This window comes from Eutrigla gurnardus, assembly GCF_963514095.1.
Source record: "Eutrigla gurnardus genome assembly, chromosome: 17".
Taxonomy (NCBI): domain Eukaryota; kingdom Metazoa; phylum Chordata; class Actinopteri; order Perciformes; family Triglidae; genus Eutrigla; species Eutrigla gurnardus.
In genome coordinates this window covers 13,052,869-13,075,499 of record NC_139928.1, presented here as the reverse complement: position 1 = coordinate 13,075,499, position 22,631 = coordinate 13,052,869, and the positions used below count along the sequence as shown (strand labels likewise).

The 22,631-nt window shown below is 43.1% G+C and overlaps 1 protein-coding gene across 2 annotated transcripts; it reads left to right on the top strand.

The window, feature by feature from the left end:
• The first annotated feature begins 1,909 nt into the window (after nt 1–1,909).
• Nucleotides 1,910–19,516, top strand: zbtb10 (zinc finger and BTB domain containing 10). 2 transcript variants are annotated; one of them, XM_084031545.1, is made up of 5 exons: nt 1,912–2,867; nt 9,097–10,129; nt 13,730–13,795; nt 15,683–15,858; nt 16,412–19,516. In XM_084031545.1, the coding sequence occupies exons 1-5, from the start codon at nt 2,193–2,195 to the stop codon at nt 16,691–16,693; spliced, it is 2,232 nt and encodes a 743-aa protein (XP_083887671.1). In that variant the 5' UTR covers nt 1,912–2,192; the 3' UTR covers nt 16,694–19,516. The 2 variants fall into 2 exon arrangements, with proteins under 2 accessions (XP_083887672.1, XP_083887671.1); XM_084031546.1 differs by lacking the exon at nt 13,730–13,795 and having other exon boundaries at nt 1,910–2,867.
• Nucleotides 19,517–22,631: the final 3,115 nt, after the last annotated feature.

Sequence of the window (22,631 nt, the reverse complement as noted above, 5' to 3'; positions counted from 1 at the left end):
GCCGTACGGGGTGGGGTTCCGCGTGACGTCATCACGCAGCAGTGTAAACAGGAGAGCACGTGGATCGAGTTTACACCATCGGGGCAGAGCTGACAACGACACGTCATTATTTGGTTGTTTTGGTTCTTTATTTAACTGTACACCACAAACTGATTCATGCGTATCTGTCCAACCACGAATGGTAGTGAGATATTTCACACTTAATCCAAGTTCTACACATGTAATTGACCTACACACAAAAAGCGATAAAGATATATTTAGAAAAAAATAATACAGAAATGATTAGTGAGGTACAGTCTCTGTTAACACATCGTGTGTAAAGTATATCACATGCAAACCTTCTGCTTTGAATCCCAAGAACAGGGGAATTTGCGGTGTGCCACAGTTAAACGGTTTTAATCTGTTTAGTTTGTATACAGATGATACTGTATCAGCGGAAAGAATGTTTGGAATGCATATGCATATCATTTTTTAATATTTTTCTGTTGAGTTGATATCATTAGATACATGTTTGTTGAAGCCACATGTCTATGCTTGCTATCCAATACTGTTTCTATTTAGCATTTTTTGTTTTGGCAGTTGCTGATGACATCTCTGGAATGAAGCAAAACTAGTGTCTGTAGGTTTTGAAAAATGTCTCTCTTAATAGTAACACTGGAACTTGAAGGCAGTGTAACTGAACTATCGGGTTTTATTCCTGCGTATGAATAGTTACACCACCATTACAAAACAATTATCGGAGGAATATTGTCTTTACTGACCAGAAAGCATAACGGCAGCAATCAGATCACTGATACCTCTGAGGAATACTTATTTATTTCTTACCTGGGAGAATAGTTTTACACACGCTGTCCTATTCAGGGCAGGGACATTCAATTTGTTAAATTAATTCCTGTGTTTATGTCAAGTTGATAGCCAATCCTGTATGAGCTGGAAAAAGAAATAGATTAGACTAATTGTCCATGGCATGCCTTAATACCCCCTGAGAATTGAACCATTCCAATGGGATACAACCCCCACCTTGTTGTAATCAAAACCTGGGTTAAATCCTGTTCTTGTTCACACACGGTGTGCAAAGCCCTTAATTGGACAGAATTGAAACTATACACCCAACTATGTCAAGAATCACACACACACACACACACCCACACACACACACACAGAGGGAGAGAGAGAGAGGGGGAGGGAGGGAGAGAGGGAGATAGGCGTTCACATGATAGAGGGCCACCTGCTGGACCTGATCTTGATGACAGGGAAGAGAAACTTGAGGTACATGTTGATATGCCAGAATCCTTTACTCTAGGCTATAACGTCTCACTGGTCTCTGGAGGTTGCGAATTTCAGCTACACGATTGCAAGTCTTATTTATTTATGTATTTATTATGTTTTACCTGTCTATACGTATTTATTATTCAACACATATATCCCATGGTAAGAAATATAAACAGTAAATATACTATAAACTGTGATGTCATGGTGACATACACTCTGTATTATGCGTGTGTGCACATATTATGCAATAATGGTGTTTTAATATTAATGTAATGCAATTATTTTGAAATTAAATATCACAATTAATCCACACACTTATTGGCTACTTTATAGATCTTTATATTAATATATTTATTTTATATATTATCTTTTAAATAAAAACAGTCCAACAAAATAATATAGACACACTACAAGTTCTTAAAGAATTACTGTAGAAATTGTACAGGAATATTATAGTAACCCCGTTTAAAGAGGGGCACACAAGTAAACATTTATGGTCCGAGAAGTCAAGCAAAGTCAAAGATGTGAAGCATGCGGAAAATGGGTGCAGCCTTCAAACACAAAAGACCCCTTGCTGATCAACAGATCCCCCATCTTCCTTTAAATGCCGCCCCCTGCCTCTACACCCCCCCCCCCCCCCCCCCCCTTCTCTGGTCGAGGTGCATTGTGGGGAAGAAAGTCGTTGCCATTCGACCTCTGCGGGGCCTGCGCGGACGCAGCGAGAACCCTGAAATTCATTATGCGTTTAAAAGCTTTATTTATTTCCGCATAACCTACATACTCTCACCGGGAGGGCCAAAGCGGAGAAAAGGAACGACGGCGGTCCATCTCTTTCGGGAAATACATCGTTTACGAATACAATTTCTGTCGGAGGAGGATACTGCCGAGAAAGTGAAGATTCTAATATATATTAAGAAAAAATGTCCGGTGAGAGAAACCGCAGGTCGCTGGCTTTCCGAGGAGGTGGATTAGCTGGGTTAACGGGTTCCAGCGGTATCGGTGGGGGGAACTGTAACAGCTGGGAGGCCCCGGCCTGTCAAGACCGACATTTTAACGGGAACAGGCCGGATCAAGAGGAGGACTGCGATCTGGGGGCTAAAGGATCATCGCAGAAGAGAGTGGAGGGCGCTGGGTCTGTCAGCGATAGCACGGAACCCGAGGCGGAGGAAGAAGAGGACCCGGAAGAGGGCAGCTGGGCAGCCGGGGACGGCGACGATCGTGTCGGTTCGGTGGAAGGGGACGACGGGTCCAGAGAGGAGAGTAGCTTGACAGAGGGAAACTGTCCCAACGACGCCGACGGTCAAGAGTCGGCAAGCGGTGCGATTGTGGGCGAGTCGGGATCCAGGAAATCTGGGGTAGAGATGAGACCGCAGACGCTGCTTCAGAAACACTCATTATTCCATGCTTCGTGGTTGCAAGAATTTCCATGGCTAAAATTTTGCCAGGAGACGGGACTTATGTCCTGCTCTTGGTGTCACAACATTGCCACTAAAAACAGCGACGAGCTTGTCAAAGGCAGTCGCAACTACAAACGGGCCTTGCTGCTGAGACATCACCTGTCTTCTGAGCACGGGAGGAATGACCCCACCAAACAGGTAACGTTAGCTCAAGTCCGTGGCGATTTCGCTTCCTTACCGACGTATACAGTATATACCCGTCACGCATGTTTGTCATATGTCTAGTTTGCCACTAACAATGTCAGTTTCTGCAACTTCTAAAACACAACAAATGCGAAAATAGGCTGTTGCTTAAGCTTCACAATCCCTTCTCCGGGCTGATTAGCTAGCACCAGCCTGCTAACTTGAGCTAACAGCTAACCTAGCCGACTAGCCGCGCGTAGCTTCGCTGTAGCCGGGGGGAGCGATGGACCGGAGACGGGAGTGGAAAGCCCCTAGCGAGGCTAGCGACGACCATTGAATGTTAAAAACAGACTGAACAATATTTCAGCGCGAGTTTCACAAATCTCTCCAGTTAAGTTGTCGTCCAAAATGTCAGCGTCTGCCCACTCATCAGTCAAGATACACGCTCAAACCTGCTCCAGAATGACACCTGCTAGCTACTATCACACCGGAGGCTGTTCCTTTATAGAATGCGGGATGCGTTGCATGTCACAAACGACTTTAAATCATTTTAAACCGCCTGACAAGTCATTAGAAGATAATGGACAGTGTTGGTGTTGTACAATACTTTTTCTCGGGGGTGGGTGGGGGGTCGGTCGGTGCACACTGTACAAGCAACCCCTTTTTTGTATTATCAGCAGCTGTCTTGATTGCTAGCTTGCCAGAGGTCACACAATGGCAAGGGCTTGACCCAACAGCCTTTGGGGAACCGCACCCCTTCCCACCCAACCCCCCTCCTCTTGGCCTCTCATCATGCAGTTCTGCTGCTTGCTCGCGGTCCTGGCTGACCTCTGGTGCATTTCTTCCTCCTCCACCTCCTCCTCCCTATGGGGAGCTAAATTAGAGGCATTGTGCTAGAATGACCCCCCAAAATCCATAGATGGTGTCACTTGCAGGGCTGGACAAGAGAAGCAGAGTAAATCATGTTGCCTGGAGCCTGACAGCTTGCCCGGCCCATATGAATAGGCATGAATTAGTGAAATAGGTGTCAGTAAATGGAATGACATGGTATCACCTGACCCTGTCATCCATGTATTTCTGAATTAATGGGCGCTAGTGTTATACCTTTTGGGGGATAGTTAAAGATTAAGCCCTCATATGCTAAAGATTGGGGGGGGGGAAACATACTTACAAACACTATGTGGTTACCCAAAGCTTGAGGTTTGTAGTACGTTATTGACAGTATCAGTATATTCAATTTTTTAATTAAAAAAACTAAAACTATTTGGTTAAATGTCTTCATTGATGTGCATGTCACCCTTTTATTTTAGGGTAGGCAGCATTTCTACAGTGCTCCTTCAGAGAACTCATAAAAACAGGGAGTGCACATTTACCCAAACAGCCTGGTGTTAAAGGGCATTTCTCCCATCAATTCCTATTTATAAAACAGTCCCTCTCTTACTTCTGTTGATTGCACTTTTCCACATCCAACCTCATATCCTGACAATGGTCTGGACTATCTGGGGAATTAAGAGCGGGTTGCCGTTTGACTCTAATTTTCAAGTGAAGAGGATTGGTCTGCTACATTTAGTTCCTTCTTTTGCACACACAATCACTAATCAGAATGACTTAAAGTGATCCACTAACATGTACACATCTCTAATTGGTAAGGAGGGCAGTAAGGGTGGATTAGGGGCTTGGTCTGGCTTTTCCTTAGCAACAAGGACCCCAGACACCACAAGAGGTTATCCAGGCCATTTCCCTGTGTAGAATAGAGCTGGGAAGATAAAGCCAAATGCTGCATTATTGGAAATGATCTAATTTTGATTTTTATTGAATTATTTCTTTGTGGTTTTGATGTTTCTCAGATTACATTTTTCTCTTGTGACTGCCTGTTGAACAAGATTGTAGCCGCCTTCATATATACAGTGCAGTTGCAATAATGAGCAGCAGTGTATGTTAAGTGAGGTAGCATTGTGAAGCAGTACATTAAAGGGGAATTATGGTGTTATGAGGCGACGTCTTGTTCTATTCACCCATTCCTGGCGTTAGTCAGGCCTCTGCTGCATTCGTTAAAGCTAACTCGATTAGCCCTAGCACACCAGGGCAGCTGTTGTAAATGTGGGTCTCCTTGGAGAAGGGGGCTGTTGTCCTTAATTCTCTGTCTTATGCTCAGATTGATCCCTATGCTCACTGGTAAACGGTTAAGATGGGAGAAGTACACCATTGTTTCTCTTAGATCAAATATGAGATCACATATCTATCAGTTTTATTTTCTGGTACCTGTTTATTTCCTTTGTTCACAAATTGGTAAGGTTCAACCCACATTAATTGTCACCACGTACAGAGACTCGATTCTGCAACTATAGTTCTGTATACTTTTACAGGTACATTACATAATCGCCACATAAATTATTTTAATTTCTCTCCACATCCAACCTCTCCATAAACTCCCTCCTTCTCTCTCATCCACTTAAGTGCTTTCTTGTCCCTACATTTTTTGTTCTTTTTATAAATTTCCATCTGTAACACAGACACCTGTCCACAAAACCCCTGGGACATTCAAGCCGGCCAGACAAATGTTTCACAGAAATGCGGGACCGATACGAGTCATTTCACCCCCTCATTTTAGTTAGAACAACCACACTAATTCTCAAGTCAGTCTCCCCGAATGGGAAAGGGGACCCACCCATTGTGGTCTGGTGTCTGTCAGATAGATGGGATGTTTATTGGGGGCCACAGGTCAGGGGTATGGGGTGGGATGGAGCCAGAGGGAGAATTCTTCTTGTTGAATCAGTCAGTCACTCTACCCTCCCCTCGTTTTCTCCTCCCCCCCCATCTCTGCCTCTTCTGTCGGAGCATTGTTAGGAGGCCGGGAGACACTCAGTGCAGCCCTCCCACACCTTGGGCCAAACATACACTGTGGTATTGTTCTAGCATCTCAGTACAGACGGGTAGGGGGAGGGCGGGGTACAGTAGATGTAGGGAGTCGGGGCAGAACTGGTTGAGATGGCTTCAGGGCTGGGCTGGTCATGGGACTGGATTGATGGTGGTATGGGGGATAGACAAGTGAGGGGATGGAGGTAAACGTGTGTGTGTGTGTGTGTGTGTGTGTGTGTGTGTGTGTGTGTGTGTGTGTGTGTGTGTGTGTGTGTGTGTGTGTGTGTGTGTGTGTGTGTGTGTGTGTGTGTGTGTGTGTGTGTGTGTGTGTGTGTGTGTGTGTGTGTGTGTGTGTGTGTGTGTGTGTGTGTGTGTGTGTAAAAGGTAAACAAAAACTGGCTGTAGTGGGTCATTATGTTGAATGGGGACAGTGTTGTACCACACTGTTAAAGGTGTGTTTGACTGGAGCCAGTTCGTTAAGGATTCATTTATGACCGTCTTGGTTTGTTTAATCCACCTGTAAATCAGTTATTATTGGCCGTTCACTGAAGGTTTTAAAGCATCCACGTTTGACCTAGATGAAAGCATTTTTTCTTTCCGAGCACCCTCTTGGATTCTCTTGCACTCTCATTCTTCCACCCCTACCATCTCTGGCTCAAATAAAAACCTAGCCACGTCACAACTGGGGGAGGTTGATATTGTCCCCACATTCTCTCTTGGCTCAGGCTGGTTTAGCCTCCAGCATCTGCTGTGCAGGGTTGGTCTGCTGGTTCTCTAAGCTCCCAGCTCACACGTGGCACATCTGGAGAAAGGATGATGCTGATGCCGATGAGGCCAGTATGGTGCAACTTATCCAGTACCAGGCTGTCCTAACCTGACTCCAATAAGTGCACACACTCGCAGACAACTTGTATCAGAACTTCCAGGCAAAGTCTTACCTCTCTGGCCCATTGCCTTGCTATGTGTAATGGATAAACGCTGTGGGAAATCGTCAGGTTTGGGGCGTGGGTTGGTTCGTCGAAGTGATAAAATAGGTCTACAAATTCCATGGTACTAGGAGTCTGAATGCACCTGTTTATTTACAGCATTTCTGTCATTTTGGCTCTTTTTGCCTGTTCAACCCTCGCCGTCTTTCTGACTGTAAATGTTTTGTTGCAGGATGCTAAATATTATTCATCTTCTGGTTATCCCAGCAAAAGCTTGAACGCTTGTTTGACATAATCCTGTAAGCCTGTATGAAATCTAACTTGAAAAGTATATACAAAACCTGTTGTTGCAATAGCACTCCTGCCCTGCACCACAATATATTCCAGCACAGTACTCAACATGATGACCATGCCCCTACAGAGGCTTTGATGTGTATATCATGGAATAATTTTTTCTCCTCTCTCCCCATCCTCTCCGCCTCACCCACACGCACTCCAGCTCCTTTTCTATGTCTGTGAGTGGGAGCTGCTGTGTAATAAGAGAGTGAGTGCCGAAACCTTTCACAAAGGCCTACAGTGAGTGGACAATGAGCCTCGGGGAGAACACGAGCTATTGTGAGGGCTAAAATGGGGTGACCCAACTCCTCTATCGTGCTGGCTTTCCGTCCCCCTCTGCTCCACATTTTCTCCTCCGCCCTTTTTCTTGAGGCTCAAGGTCTCGCACTCTCATTCTCTGCCTCATGCTCTCACTCTTTCTCTTTGTGCGTGTGTTATCAGGCTTTTATCTTATATGCTCAATTTCTCATCTTCTTTTCGCATTTATTTCTGTTAACTTCCCTTTTCTCCAATTCTGCTCTTGTCTTCTATTATTTTCTGTCCTCCTCTTTTATTTTTTTATTTTATTTCTTCTAGGCTGCAAACTACATCCACTTTCCTCCCTCTCTATCCGTCACTCACTCTGCCTCTGATTTCATTCTATCCCATCTCTTCATCTCTCCCCTCCAGCTGTGGCAGAGGATGATAAGCCCCCCTATACTATCCTGCGTGTGCCCAGGCTGCCCTGGACAAGCACTGCAGTGTGGAGGGAGTAGGGATGGGGGCTGGGTGGGGACCTCAGAGAAATGGATTTAATCTGAATTACTCGAGCTGAAACCCCAGCTGTGTGTATGTGTAGGCAGCTTGGTTTCTGTGTGGTTGTGTGTGTGTGAGTGTACATGCATGTGTGCACAGCAGAGATGGTGGTGGGTGGGGGCAAAAATGTAGGGCTCGAGCAATGTGAATTATTCTGGATTAGGACATCTGCTGTGCAATTCTAAAATGAGCCATAGATGTATGCTGCTGCTGTTTGTGTTTTAGTTTTAAGTGTAGCAATATAATGTAGAGTTCTATAAATGCAGGGTGTGAATGCATTTTTGTTTTTTATTGGGCTGTGTATTTTGTCTGTGCATATGTAGCGTAGGCATATACACGTGTAAATACTCCCTTCTTCTCTGCTCCGTACCAGCCTGGCCCATTGCCCTCTGAAGGGGGAACAGGGGAGGGGGAGCGGGGCTGTTACAGGGTAGTTCTATGCTTCTGCCAGTTCCCCTCCCATCCTACAGCCACGTTGTGTCCTGCATTGGACACTCGTCGGCCCTCCTTCAAGTCTAATTATTGCCCATTTACGTCTAGCTCGCAATTAAAGAGAGGGAGGATTTTATTGTACAGTAGCGTGTAAAATCTTAAATCTGCTGGGAAATTGATGAACTAAGCAAGACAGTGGATTTGGAAATCTATAAAATAATTATAATATAAAAGTATTCTTCTGTTTTCCCATGGATATCTGAGCAAATGCAGGTGCAGAATTTGCACCATGTTGAGGTTTTTGTAGTACAGCATAAATGGATACAAACACAAGCTTTTGTTAACTGAGCAAGAAGCGTCACTGTTACTGTGTGATAGACTGAACATGTTTCAAGTTTGCACACAATTCTAGAAATATGTAGAAATATATTCTGTAAAATGTATATCAATAGGTGAGCCACCTTGTGAGCAGGTCTTTGGCAAATCAATTTATTATAATGGCTTGTACTAGCATATTTACTATACTTTATCTTAAAATATAGTCTTGCAGGGTTTATTAATTTGTCATTGCATCTAGCTACATATTTAGGAGTTAAAGTTAGATGAAGACATGGAAGAGATAAGTGGCTTAGATAATACTACATAGCCTAAAAGTAACACACCTCTCATTGCCTCTTTCCCACCTCCTCCATAACAGAAGCCTGTCAAACCTGTTTGATCCCTCGGGCAGGTGCGCCACTGTCGCTCCGGGAGCCCCGAGGGTGTATGTCGTGCAGGTTACAGGAAGGGAACATACATTTGTGTACAAATGCGTTCTTGTCAGAAAGCAAATTTGCGTTCTTGTGAGAACACAAATCAATAACTTTTCCATTTCTTCTTCTCTTTCACGTAAAAAGGAGACGATGAGGCCCTCAGACAACGGCAGCCCCTCCACTAACTGCTCAGAGGAAGACTACCGCAGCAAGACCAATGAGAACTCCTACTGTTATCAGCTTCTCCAGGAGCTGGACAAGCAACGCAAAAGTGGCATCCTCTGTGACGTCAACATACTTGTCTCGGGCCAGGTGTTCCGCGCACACAAGAACATCCTGGTGGCAGGCAGCCGCTACTTCAAAACCCTCTACTGTCTGACCAAGAATGAAGCCCAGGACCAGGCCACGGTCACACACCTAGATGTTGCTGCTGTGCAGGGCTTCTCCGTTATCCTCGACTTTCTCTACTCTGGGAATCTGCTGCTCACAAGCCAAAATGCCATTGAGGTGATGTCTGTCGCTAGTTACCTCCAGATGACGGAGGTTGTACATTCATGTAGGGCTTTTATAAACGATGCCCTGAATATCAGCATCAAGCAAGAGGCTCCTGATTCAGTGGTGGTGGACTACAACAAGAGGCAGACGGTGTCCAAAGATGGACAGAGAGGGTTGGACCGGAAGCCAAGCACCTTCTGGGCCACAAACATCCTGTCAAAGCTGTCGATCAAGGCCAGCAGCAATCAAGGGAAGGAAGCAATGGAAGAAGGAGACGAAGGTGGCAGGGTGAAGGAGGAGACCGGCGATATAGAGGTGACAATGGTTAGGGGTAAGGGCTGTGCCCTGGTGACCCCCGGAGCCTCTGGTAAGTGGACCCACCACAACGACAACTCGTCCGATTCAGCAGAGACCAATGACGCACGGTCGGCGAGTGACCAGGTGCAGGTGTTCGTCTGGAACGAGCAAGCCACGTGTGGCGCTGCAGCAGCACCCGCAGCAATAAAGCGAGAAGCACCGGATGCTGTAGCAGGAAGCGGAAGGAGGAAAAAACAGACCACCACGCGGCGTTTTGTGTACAACTTTCCACCAGAGCCTGAAGAGGGATTTGACGAGGGGATGTTCATCCAGCCCTCGGCCTCCTACCCCAGAGAGGACTTCTCTTCCCTCTCCGAAAACGCTGGTATGACACACATTTGTACTTCTGAACACACTCTACACTCCCAGCCCTTTCCCTTATAACATATGAATAGCTTTCAACGTTAACTCATGAATATCTTATTCCTGTTAGTCACACTGTGTACACACAGTAGGGTAAAGGAAGATTATTCCTTGAATGTGAATCTGCATGTATGATGTGGAAATACATCTTTTCCTACATAATGTATGGAAGGCTTTGGTAAGACGATGATCGGGGCATCTGTATTGCATTTCATACACCAGTGTAGAGCATTCATTCATGGCGTAAGGTTATTACGACAGGCTCCAGTGCATGCTATTGTGATGGGCATGAAACGTTTTGAAAGAAATGCAGTGGTGTAAAATATAATTGGCTAAAAATTTGGAATTTACTAATATGAAAAGGCCATCTTCAAACTTTGCCTAAAGCTAGTTGGAGACACAATAACCGGTTTTATCAGGTAGCATCATTAGCAAAGTTGATGCCTCTCTGTCTTTTGCCCCACCCTTTCCCCCATCACCATCAGTTTAACATCGAAACACTAAGGTAACCAACATTGAGTTTCATGTCATTCCAACATTAATTTGAAGCTAAATCATGCTCACACAAACTCGAACACTGTGTTCATGGCTGCACCATTGCACCAGTGTTTGACTCTTTGTATTTGCAGGTGATGGATGGATCATTTGGCGCCAGTATTTTATCCTTATTTGTGGTCACAACACTTTGCATAATTTGAATCTAGCACTGGCAGATCGCATCTTTTGTTAGTTGGGAGCAGCATTGTGTAATGGAATAAATCGGTCACCATATAGTAACACATATATGATCACAGATATAATAAGCAAAGCTGTGGCCGCCCCAAAGTGGGGAACACTTGGTTGTTTTCTCCCTTTTCTATTTACCATTTGATCGCTTGCTCTTCTTTTTTTTCCCCTTTTAATTTATCCATCACTACATCCATACTGTCAACAAACAGCGTAGCGCTCTTAGTAATCTCTTCTCTCAGCTCCAGCCTTCTCCTTCTGTTGCCCCATTAAGCATAGCACTCCATGTAACCATAATGATATCGCATATTAAGTGGAGTGGTATGGGGGGGGGGGGGGGGGTAGAGAGAGAGAGGGAGCTACATTTTGTGTCCAGAAGAGAGTGAGAAGCAGTCCCTAATGCAGGAGAATGAAGAAACATTTCTTCCCCCAGGCCTCCCTAAATGCACTTGAATGCTCTTAGTGCCTCAAACTCTTCCTATGCCTCTTTTTAATGTGTGCACAAGTGATTCAGGGTGTTGTAATAGCCTAGAGACACTCTGTTAAAGAGTTTGTCTGCACGTGTGCTAACTCTCCAACCTTCTGCTCTTCATGTATCTGTGTTGTTTAGCTCCAACGTCTATACTTCAAGTATATAACGTTTCCAAATAAAGATATGGTCAAGACTTCAAGTAGGCTGTAACTCACAGTAAAAGGTTTGTAGGCAACTGTTTACCCTCAAATGATAGTTCTGTGTTCAACAATCCATTCATCCGTTCGCTCGTTTGTTCATTCATCCTTTCAGTGTTGTCTATGTTAGCAGTTTAAAAATAAATGTGTGAATATTTAGTCTCTGTAAGGGCTTAAAATTGAGAGAGTGATGCCCAGATAATTTGAGGCAGAAAACGGGCAACAAATTGTCCTAATTTAACTACCTTCCACTAGAGAATGAACTATTAATAATAGGAACAGCTGTATACAAACATTGTAAGGTTGTGTTCATCTCAGTGACCTGTGTGTAGCATTTTTCACTTCCCGTAGTAAGAGGTGTCTTTGCAAAATGATATGTGAAGTGTTGGAAGTGTAGTTTGGACTGACTGGGGATTTCTTGAACAGTTTTTACCCTCCCCATCTGTTTAGACAAGGTGTGACAGACGGAGGTCAAACAGAGAGGAGAGACACTTGTACGTTTTACGTTGGGACAAAATGTGAGCGCTCCCCAAAGCATTTGGCCAAAGCGTTCAGTTTGTTCCCACAGACTCTCTGCTGTCTAAGCGTTACCAGTCTCATGTTGCATACAGTGCTCATTTGTTGTGACTCGGTCTGGATACGTGTATCACATGATGTCTGAAATGTTAGTTACGCTTTACTGGAATATTGCTTTGCAAACCAAAAATGAGACTGCGTAAGCCGCGTCTACTGCCTGTTAGATTATTCAGTGACACAAGGTCATGCAGAAGAGACGTAGAAGGGTTTGTCGTTTTTTGCTCGCTGACATGACTAGGCACCAAAAAAACTCATCTTCTGGTAGTGAGATGCTCTAAAACTAGACGTCTCTCTTGCACGATAAGTCATCGAGGCTTGCATATATCAGTCCCAGCCTATGTGCAGTCATCCACCAATATTAGCTGTCCCAGTTTCACACAGTGATGTCATTCGTTTGGGTTTCATTTTGCTTCAGTTTGATCTGTGTGGTCATGCTGCGAGGACAGAAACCCAGAAGCTACGTCTTTGCTTTCTAAAAACGTGTGCTTGCTTTTTAGTTTTTGTTTCTCCTCCTTAAAATAGATTGTTCATCAAATAGTATGTTACGGGCTGCGACTAACAATTATTCACTTTATTGATTCGCCTGCTGATAATTTTCTCGATTCTACAAAATGCAAAAAACAGCATTTATAAGTCTGAGAAAAGCAGAACATCTTCAGATTTGAGAGGCTGGAACCATCAAACAACCTTTTGCTGGAAAAAAAAGAGTGAAACAATTTGAGGTAGACAGTTTACAGAGTGACAGGAATGCTAGTGTTGTGTGGAAAATAGCAGTTGAAAGTGAAGGCTGCTTTCAACAATATAAGTGCTTTACCATGGCTGTCTGCTCTTACCACGCTGAGCCCACAGCCAACGCTCGTGGCCAATAAATTCTTGGGTCTTCTCCAAACAACACTGTTGGATTGTTTTAAAGCGGGCATGCCGCACATGGACACGCAGAGCAGGTGAAGGGAATTTGCATACACACTAGTCTCTGTTGAAGCGTGCACACAAATGCACAACCACGCACCATAACTCACCCAATCCCTTCGAGGTGCAAAGCCGCCAGGGGCAGTCCCTTCCCTCCCTAATCCACTCTAATGGGCTGTCCTCACTATTCCAAATATTGACCCAAGGAGAATGGACACACACACACACACACACACACACACACACACACACACACACACACACACACACACACACGCAGGGGCGTGTCTTTAATGGGCTCTAAGCGCTGATGCTGGAGGAACCGGACACACACAGGTGCTCACACACAAGTGCTTACAAAAGCTGAGTGTAAGCTGAGCCGGTGTGAGGGCTCGACTCTAATTAACCCCGTCCCTGCTGGAGCCCTGGTTACACCGTATTTTGTTGCCCTGGCTTGGGGAACACACTGCTTTACATATAGTAGGGACCTGTGTTTTGTTTTTGTTTGCCTACGTTGTTAACTGAAACTTCCATTGTGTCATGCGGGGGGGTTGTTAGTTGTGTACACAAGGTGTCGTGAGGTGTGCACCCCCCTACTCCACCCCAGGCTCTCAACCACCTCTCATCTCTCTTTCTCCCTCTTGCTTCTCTTGTCCTCCCTCACCCCCTCCCCCTTTCCCAGAGCTGGCCAATCAGATCCAGTATAGCATCATCCAGGACTTACAGCAAGGGGAGTCCTGGGAGAATGGTAAGACGCCGCACTCTCTAGACTGCTGCAAAAAAATGGAACAGAACGGGCTGAGTGTGGGCAATCCAGTCAGTAGCTCTCCTTAAATAAGACTGCAAACACCCTATTTCTATTTTAGGGTTTGTGTTCAACCAGTGACCTCGTAACACAAAATTATTATTGACGTTATCCACACCTAAGTCTAATATATTTATATGGGAATTAATGGTTAGAGTTAATTTTATTCATATAGCCAAAGAAATCCTAAATTTGTTTTGTGCGTCACATAAGTAAGCGGCCATCATCTCCCCAAAGCTTTGCAATCAATACTAAGCACACATTCTCAGTATTTATGCAAGAATGAAGTGTGTTCACAGGTGTCAAAATTAAATACTCAAAAATTACGGCATGCATACAGGAGAAAAAAACAACTAAATGTTTGAGTGTGTTGATGGACACTACATTCCCACAATGCATTGCACAAAGGCAATCGAGGAGCTGCTCACAGCTGGAAACTAGAACTACATATTGATGGTGGTTAAAGAGCTTTGTGAACACCTCAGGAAACAAGAATAACAGGAAACGATTTTGCTGTCCATCTCTGAAATTAAATTTGGCATTAAGTTGCAGTTTGATTGGCAGGCATCGGGTGGAGTTGAAGGTTAAGAAGGCTGAAAAGGCTTGAGGGAGACATAGGAAAGGTGGCTCGGAATGGTCAGCAAGGTTGGAACTAAAACTATACCCTAGTTGTAGAATTACATTTAAAAAATGGTGCTTGTTTGTTTTTAAATAAATATTTTAGTTTAGTCTCTTCTTTTTTTTGGTCTGCTCGGTATTTGTAATGTCCTAAAACCTAAATTTACAGCTGATTGCACATCCATAAGGTGTACAACACACACACACACGCACAGGAAATACACAGGTGACCTGCTTCTCATCAACCCTCCCTCCTCCCTCCTCCCCCTAGCAACCTGCCCTGACAACGCCTCTGTTGTGTGCACCCTGGCTCAAACAAAAGGCTCGGCCCTGTTCCCCCACTCTCTCAACGCCGAAGACTAACCACTCTGTTTAGAGTCTTTTCAAAATCAATACATTGCTTATTTATTTGTGAGCCCAGCTGTCCGCTGTAGCTTCTTAGCATAAACATCCCAAGAGGGTTAGTTAAGACCCTGCTGGTGTGAGGTCATCTAGATTTCTTTCTTTTTGACACGAGAGTAAAAATATAAAAAACAAGTCGTGCTGTACGCTCTAGTTGTTAACTAGAATAATTGCCAATCTTGATGGATAATGAATAAAGGTGTTTTATTTGTTTTAATTGTGTTTGCTGTTGCAAATCATCTTATGGAACATATTCAGAATCGTGTGCACTTGAGCAGTTTGGCCGAAAATTGCTGTAGATTGATAGTGTGGATAATTACTAGCATTGTGGTTTATGTAAAGTGTCTGAATATAATCTGGTTGAGTCATTCAATTACAGAAAACAATCACAGCCATTACAATGGCAAAGATGATTTCTTTATTATTATGTCCATGTAGTACAATTGCAGCCTGGTGCATACAGGCAGTTACTTAGCAACAGTGACCTTGCTAGATTGTGAAGTTTACATTGCTGCCACAATAATCAGTGTAATCTTTACAATTTAACAAACTTTGTCTAAAGGGGCTTGAGATGCATCAGTGTGTGGTGTCTTCTGCTCTCTAATGGCTACCACATCCTAACTGAGTGATTTGATAAGCAGGATGTTGGTTCCTCGCTCATTAGAGGATCCATAGATGCAAATGTAGCTTTTGTGATCGTTGTCTTCTTCCATCTCCAGTTTGTTCTTCCAAGGACAAATTGTAACTGTATTAAAACACGGCGTTACCAACTCACTACATCCGTTTGTGTTTTCCTCTGTGTCTACCCAGGCGAGACGTCACACCTAGCCCTCAATAAGCTCAAGTGCCCCCACTGTAACTACATCGCCAAGCACCGGCGCACGCTCAAGAGGCACCTGATCATCCACTCGGGCGTGCGCTCCTTCAGCTGCGACATCTGTGGCAAGCTGTTCACCCGCCGCGAGCACGTAAAGAGACATTCCCTGGTGAGTCCACATATGTGTGTCCTGCATCGTGTGCCAAACACCACAGCGCTTCGGCCGCCGTCACCCCAGGATGGGTAGCTGTGGTTGCAATACAGTACTTAATGGGGGTATAAATGAATGAGAAACGAATGTATTTGGTGGAGGGGTGTACCAAAACTGCCAACTGCGAATTCTTGCCCCATAAGAAATACTTGGAGGATACATTTCCTGATGAAAGGAACAGCTTTTACCTTTCTGGAAATTGGAGATAAGAAGAATGATACCGATCTCTGTCTGTGTGCTAAAAGCGACCATTAGCAGCCAATTAGCTTAGCATAACTTAAAGGCTAACCTGCCTCTGTCTGAAGGTAACAAAACCAGTATCTTCTTAAAGTGACCTTATTAACGTATATTTACTGTACAAACATGTGGTATCAATCTTTACAAGAAACATTTAAAGCATATATTCCGGAAATGTTTGTCAATGTGACATTTAAAGGAATTGTTGGGCAAACTTCAACTTGACTCACCTCATCTCCTCAACCCTCTCCTCCCCTCCCCATCCCCCTTACAGGTGCACAAGAAGGACAAAAAGTACAAGTGCATGGTGTGCAAGAAGATCTTCATGCTTGCAGCCAGCGTCGGCATCCGTCACGGCTCGCGGCGCTACGGCGTGTGTGCGGACTGCGCTGACTCGCACCAGGCCACTCAGGAGGGCCTGGAGGGCATGGAATTTCCTCGCGACGAAGACTTCGACGGCGAGGAAGGGGAGGACCTGGATGGGGAGGAGCCTACCGACAACGACCAATCAAATTGGGGTGAGGGCAACGCTGGTGCTGCCCCGGAAGAGGACTAAGAATTTAAACAAGCTTGAGAAACAAAACAAACAAAAGTTGATGTTTAATATATATGTATACAAAAACTAGCTGGTAAACAATCAACTCCAAAGTGCTATCAAACCTTGAGGTTACTTAATTGTGCAAGTAAATGACAAAGAGATGGATTTAAAAAAAAGCTTTCGTAGTGGGAACTCCAAGATGTACAGATTTTATTATTGTTAAAATGTGTCCAACTCTGGGCCCAGAGCCCACGGCAGAAAGATTCTATCGACGAATAATATGATAAATCAGGTTTTTGGTGATGTATTTTTATTTCCTGTTTTTCGGGGGAGAGTTGGGTAGGGTGATGATATAGTTTTTGAGTTGGGGTAGGCCAATCATCTAAAAAAAAAAGCAAAATGTTAATTATTTAATTTATGAAGAGAGGTTATTATGGTCTTATCAATATTTTTTTTATTTTTGTTTTTGTCTGTAAGCAGATGCACAGTAATGGCTGGTGCTTTCTGCACAATCTGAAAGTATATTGCTTGGTGCTTGTAGAAAGTACACAGAAGAAGAGCATTATTGTCCACAGGAAGATTTTTAACTTGCTCTGTAGATTGTGTTTAGATGCGCTAAATATTATTATATTCTTTAATTTCTTTTCTTTCCCTGTACAAATCTTGGAACCAAAAAAATCTGTTTTGTGACTCTAATGTGTCACAGCCATATTTATAATTAATTTAAGAGGGCTGTGATATTGTGCCAAACAGACCGCACACCAAGATTAAGCAGGAAGCAAAAACTACTGAACACGCTTAAAAAAAGTATATAAAAAAAAAAAAAAACTTAAAAAAGACAACGTGAGGTTTTTTGTTAAGCGGGAAAAAGATACATTTTTAAAAAAAAGTACAAGGGGAAATGTTATTGCTAGCTTTATACAAATCACGGCGTCACAGTAACACTTTATTATTATTATTATTAAACAAAAGCATTTGACTTTCACTTAAAGCTTGAATTTTGCCAAATGACGACACGTTTGGTGCTGTAACGCTTGTCGCAGAATACTGGACCTACAGGCTATATATGATGTTTATAATCATAAAGCTTAAACTGACTCAGTTATACATATGTAATCAGCTTAAACTATAGAACACTGTTGTGCTACGGCGACTATCAGGTATGCTTTGCCATTGTTTTTTAAGCTTTTATTTTATTGAATGCACACACAAACACATACCATTTTGTAGAACTACCGGCAGTACTTGTAATTGACGTTTTGAGGACCTAAGTGGACATCAATACCTGTATACGTTTGTTTATATTTGGTACTGAGTTATAAAGTAAATATATATATTTTGAATCACTTGAACTTTTGGTTGAGAGGAGAAAGATGAGAAAATCATGATGTTTAAGTCTGAAATAACTCCATTTTTTATGTGTAAAAGGTATACAAAATGTCATCAGTTCAATTTGATGTAAGTTTCTTTTTATTTCGTTAGGTCTGCCAGGTAGAAAAACACTTTGTTCCACAAAAAGTGAAGCTCTATGGCGCCTCATAGACGTGCACTTACTTTTGTGTTCATGAAAATAATTTTCTTTTATGCTTCTTTTGCTTCCCCCAAAAAGCGGGTTTGAATGGAACTATATAAACTGTTGTCTTTCTTCCGACGCGCAACTTTTTTTCTTTTCTTTTTTTATTAGACATTTTGTTTTTGTTATTTAATATTATATATTGACTCCAAAATGCAATCAAGACTGTTAATTTCTATTTGTCCAACCAAAATTGTTGTTTTAATAATTGTTGAACTATAATGTATGAGAAAAGCCAGGTGAAAACTTGCTTAGTGTAGAAAATCCTTGCTCGTGTCTGTAATTGTTGAGATTTTTTAAATGTTTTTATGCTACAGAATCATTCACTTTATCCTGGATACATATTTTGTTTGATTTTGTCCTTTTTTTCCCACAGATGTTTCCTTTACTTCTTTGTTATTTCATTAAGCACATATTTTCTAAAGAAACACGGATTGTTTGCGGGTTAAAACCTTGGAACAGCAGTATCTGTTCATATGCAGTGGAGTCTACAGTATGTACTGATGTGCTAATGATACAGAAGATGTGTAACCTCCCTTTACTCTCAGTGGAATAAGATATATTTAAGTCATAGAGATATTCATCCTCTTCCTGTCACTTTTACCTTCAAATCACTGTGGGAGGGGGTATGTTACGGATATATATATCTATATATATATGTGGAGATTATATGAGATAAATATATAAATATATATATGAAGAATATATTATTTAACTAGTGGATTTACTTAATGGAACACATTGACGGTCAGCTCCAAACCTCCTGGTTTATTTCCGTGAACTTTATCCTTCCTCTTTCGCTCTCTGTTCACGCCGTGTGCTTGCTAATTACACCATCCTGCTGTCTTGTTTGTTCTTTTGATACTATTTACCATCCTACTGATTTTACTGTAATGAATGAAAGTCAAAACTATGATGTATCATTTTAGATTTTATGCTGTATTTGTTATATGGACAAAAAAAAACGACAAAAAAAATCAAAGCAAAAACACTACAGATGTAAAGCAGAGGTTTTTTTTCCCCAGCTGTATTTTTTTACGCTGTTGCAAAAGGTTGTATTTTTCAATTTCTCTCGAACTTTAACAGTGATGCAAAACTCGGGCCGCGCCTCAGTGCCCTCCGAACATAAAGCAAATTCAGGTTACTCTTTTTACGTTTTTATCAAAGGTTTTCAAAGATGGAACTACATTCTCCTTTTTTCTGTCTGAATTGTACTACTGTTCCTCTCTATACTACATTTTAAGAATAAAACTTTGATATTGCTTTAACCTTTTTGTTGACTGGTTTTCCTGTAGCGAGACTGTTGCTCTTCTGATGATGGTCTGAATAAACCTTTTTCTCTTCATGTCCAGGTACATTTTTACGTGGGCTGTCACAAACAAAAGCGACTGATAGATAGATCATAGATCATAAGTGTGAGTCTGATCGGAGGGAGATGGGGACAGATGAAGAGATAGAGAGAGGAACTCATTCCCGGGGATGAGATGATATTTGCTGAGAGCTAGGACGAAAAAAGAGATCAAACTGCCTGTGCAGCAGGATGATGGATTAATGGTTTTAAAAGACCATGGGCTCAACATCTCTCTAAAAGCCAAGGTGCTGCCACCTGCTGTTAAGACTCGGGACTACCGCATCATTAGGCCATTTTCTCTACTCCGCCACCAGATGGCAGCAATTATCTTTGCACTTCTTCCGGCGCAGTCACACAGTCAACACAGCTTGTGTAGTGACCCAGTTATTCAGCGTGACCACAGGATAAAGAATGGATTGATCCATTGATGGAATTAGGTAAGACCAACACTCGGGTTGTGGGTTGTCACGATTCCTCTGTTCTTGTAAGCTGTGGTGATCGGGGGAAGAAGAAAAAAAACAACACACTATTACATTTCTTTCAGTCAAATCTCTATTCGATTTCTGTCTTCTAAGTTTGTTGTGACAATCCTGAAAGCACAGAGAGCCACATCACACACAGCTTCAACTGCGTGGACCACAGACCCGCAGTTATTATCATCATTTTTTTTTTTTTATTGTATTATTATTATTATTATTATTATTATTTGTAATGATTATCATGCCCCTATGATGATGCTGTTTTATTTCTTTGACAATATAAATGGTATCACTGATACATTCTGATAGCTGAATAAAAAAAGAAAGAAGCCAAATAAAAAATGCAAAAACGGAATAACATTTGTATATTAATTGTACGCTCTGGGCTCACGCGCTTTCTACGTGCGCAAAGGCGATTTAAGAAACGGCACAGATCTGAGATCAGCAGCAGCACAGCCTGCGATTCGTCGACCGACTCGACCCAATGCATCATGGGAAAAGTCTTGTCCTCCCTCCGTAGGTTTCAGCTAACGACAACGACAAGTCCTTATAACATGGAATAAATGGATGAATAATCACAGAAGATTGTTGGATTGAATAATTTCATAAAGTCTTAATCTAAAAGCGACACTGTTGTTCCATGTTGGATTACAAATCCTTTGAAAGAGACCCTCCCCCTCCTCCCCCTCCTCCCCCTCACTCCCTGGAAAGCTGAGGGAGCAGAAGGCCTTTAAAGTGAGTGTCTACACTTTTAAACTTTAAGCACCACATGCATGAAACAGGTATTCTCTAGTTGTGTTGCACGTCACTGACATCAGTGAAAGGCAAAGCTAAAGAATGATTCCTTTTTGATTTCCTCGTCTCTCTGTTTTCTGACATTGGAGACGTCCAGCAAACACATTTGTGCCTCTCAGGTATAGTCGTGTAAACACCAGTGTGGCGTGAAAATCAGATTAGAGCTTCATATTCCAAAGCATGCATGAAATGCAAAAAAAAATTAAACATAAATTCGGGAGCACACACTGGTCTTCACAGCCCGACTCCAGTATCTGATGGTTAATGTTTTCTGTGACAATGTGTCTTCTTCCCTGAGTTTGTCTCTTTGACTGAGACAAATGCCAAGAATGCACTGAAAGTCAAACCTACTGATGTGATTTTCTGCGGCGCACGCAGCGCTGTAAGTTCAAACTGTGTACAGTCCTCAGTTTATTATAGGGTGTTTATGTCTGGTGGGCATGTGTCTTTGAGTGTGTGTGTACACACACAGAAGCAGTCATCAAACATCGGCCTTGTGGGCAACCACACACTGCTCTATGCCTTTGTGTGTGTGTGTCTGTGTTCGTGTGCGCGTGTGTGTGTGTGCGTGAGCCTCCTTCCCCATTCACAGGCCCTTTTGTGCGGTTGTCTGTCAGCAGTGTTGTCTGCAGGCAGGCCCCCATTGTGTTGTACCACTGCTCCTTATTGACACAGGGCCCCTGGCGCTTCGTGTTCCCATGGCCCCCCAGCCACGGCGGACGGAAAAGGCTGAAACCGGAGCCCCGGACCTGGGGTGAGTTTGTTTGCACTCCCCTTTCTCTCCCCCGGTGCTCCCGGAGCTCTCGTCCGAGGGGGACAGGGCTAAACGGATGGCGGCATGGTGCAAGTGTGTGTGCGTTAGTTGTTGTAAGGGGAAGTGTGTGTGTGTGTGTGTGTGTGTGTGGGGAGGGGTTTCTGTGTGGACATTAAAACATCTAAGGTGGACAGGTAATCATGTGGTCACAGCTGCAGCTGTTGGCACGGTAACCCCTGTGCCACCCGTTGTGGATATGATGGTTTTCACCTTCACATCTTAAAGGGCCTCTGCCGTCCCCTGTAATGGCTCGCTGCTCCTCAGTGAGGCCCTTAGGGGTCAAGGAGAGAGCAAACATTAATGGAGATATTATTCTATGATCCCTATTATCTCCGCCGTGACCTTTTGCGACCCTGAACACTGGCGTCAAGATGGATCTAAGCTCCCTATTTGCTATTTGCTACAACGAAGCTCTCAAACTGACTTTGATGTGACCGAGCAACAGTTTGTACAATTGAACTGGTTTGTTCTGTCGAATCTGTTCTCATTGTTCCACCTTTTGAAGCGTCGCTCCGCTGATTTTACGGAATGGTTGGTTTGTTTGTCAAGGTGATCCCGTGAAAAACAGTTGTGATATTCTCTTGTGTGGCCCCTGAGGGAGCTTTCCAAGGGAGTCTGAGTCTTGTGACTTCAGTTATTTGACAGACAACCAGCTGTGAAGGATGCTCTCTGCATTTGTGATGCATGATTTTATTATATTATCAGTTTCACTAATAAAATGGTAAACATTTATAATGTTTTATATCACTAAAGCATGCAAGTTTACATTTGAATTCTGTGGTATTATATAATACTGGTTTACTGATACAACCCATGTCCCACCAAAGTTATTCTTATTATGTATTTACAGAAGATAAAGAAAAAAAGTCAAACCTGGAAGCAAAATCATTTGTCTGCTCATGTCTGACAGCGACCTGATCCAACCCGACCTTTGCTCTCATTGC

Coding starts and splice junctions, on each gene's coding strand:
- zbtb10 (XM_084031545.1), top strand. CDS start 2,193: ATGTCCGGTGAGAGAAACCGCAGGTCGCTGGCTTTCCGAGGAGGTGGA. Junction 10,130..13,729: donor TTCCCTCTCCGAAAACGCTG/GTATGACACACA, acceptor CCCCTTTCCCAG/AGCTGGCCAATCAGATCCAG. Junction 13,796..15,682: donor AGGGGAGTCCTGGGAGAATG/GTAAGACGCCGC, acceptor GTGTCTACCCAG/GCGAGACGTCACACCTAGCC.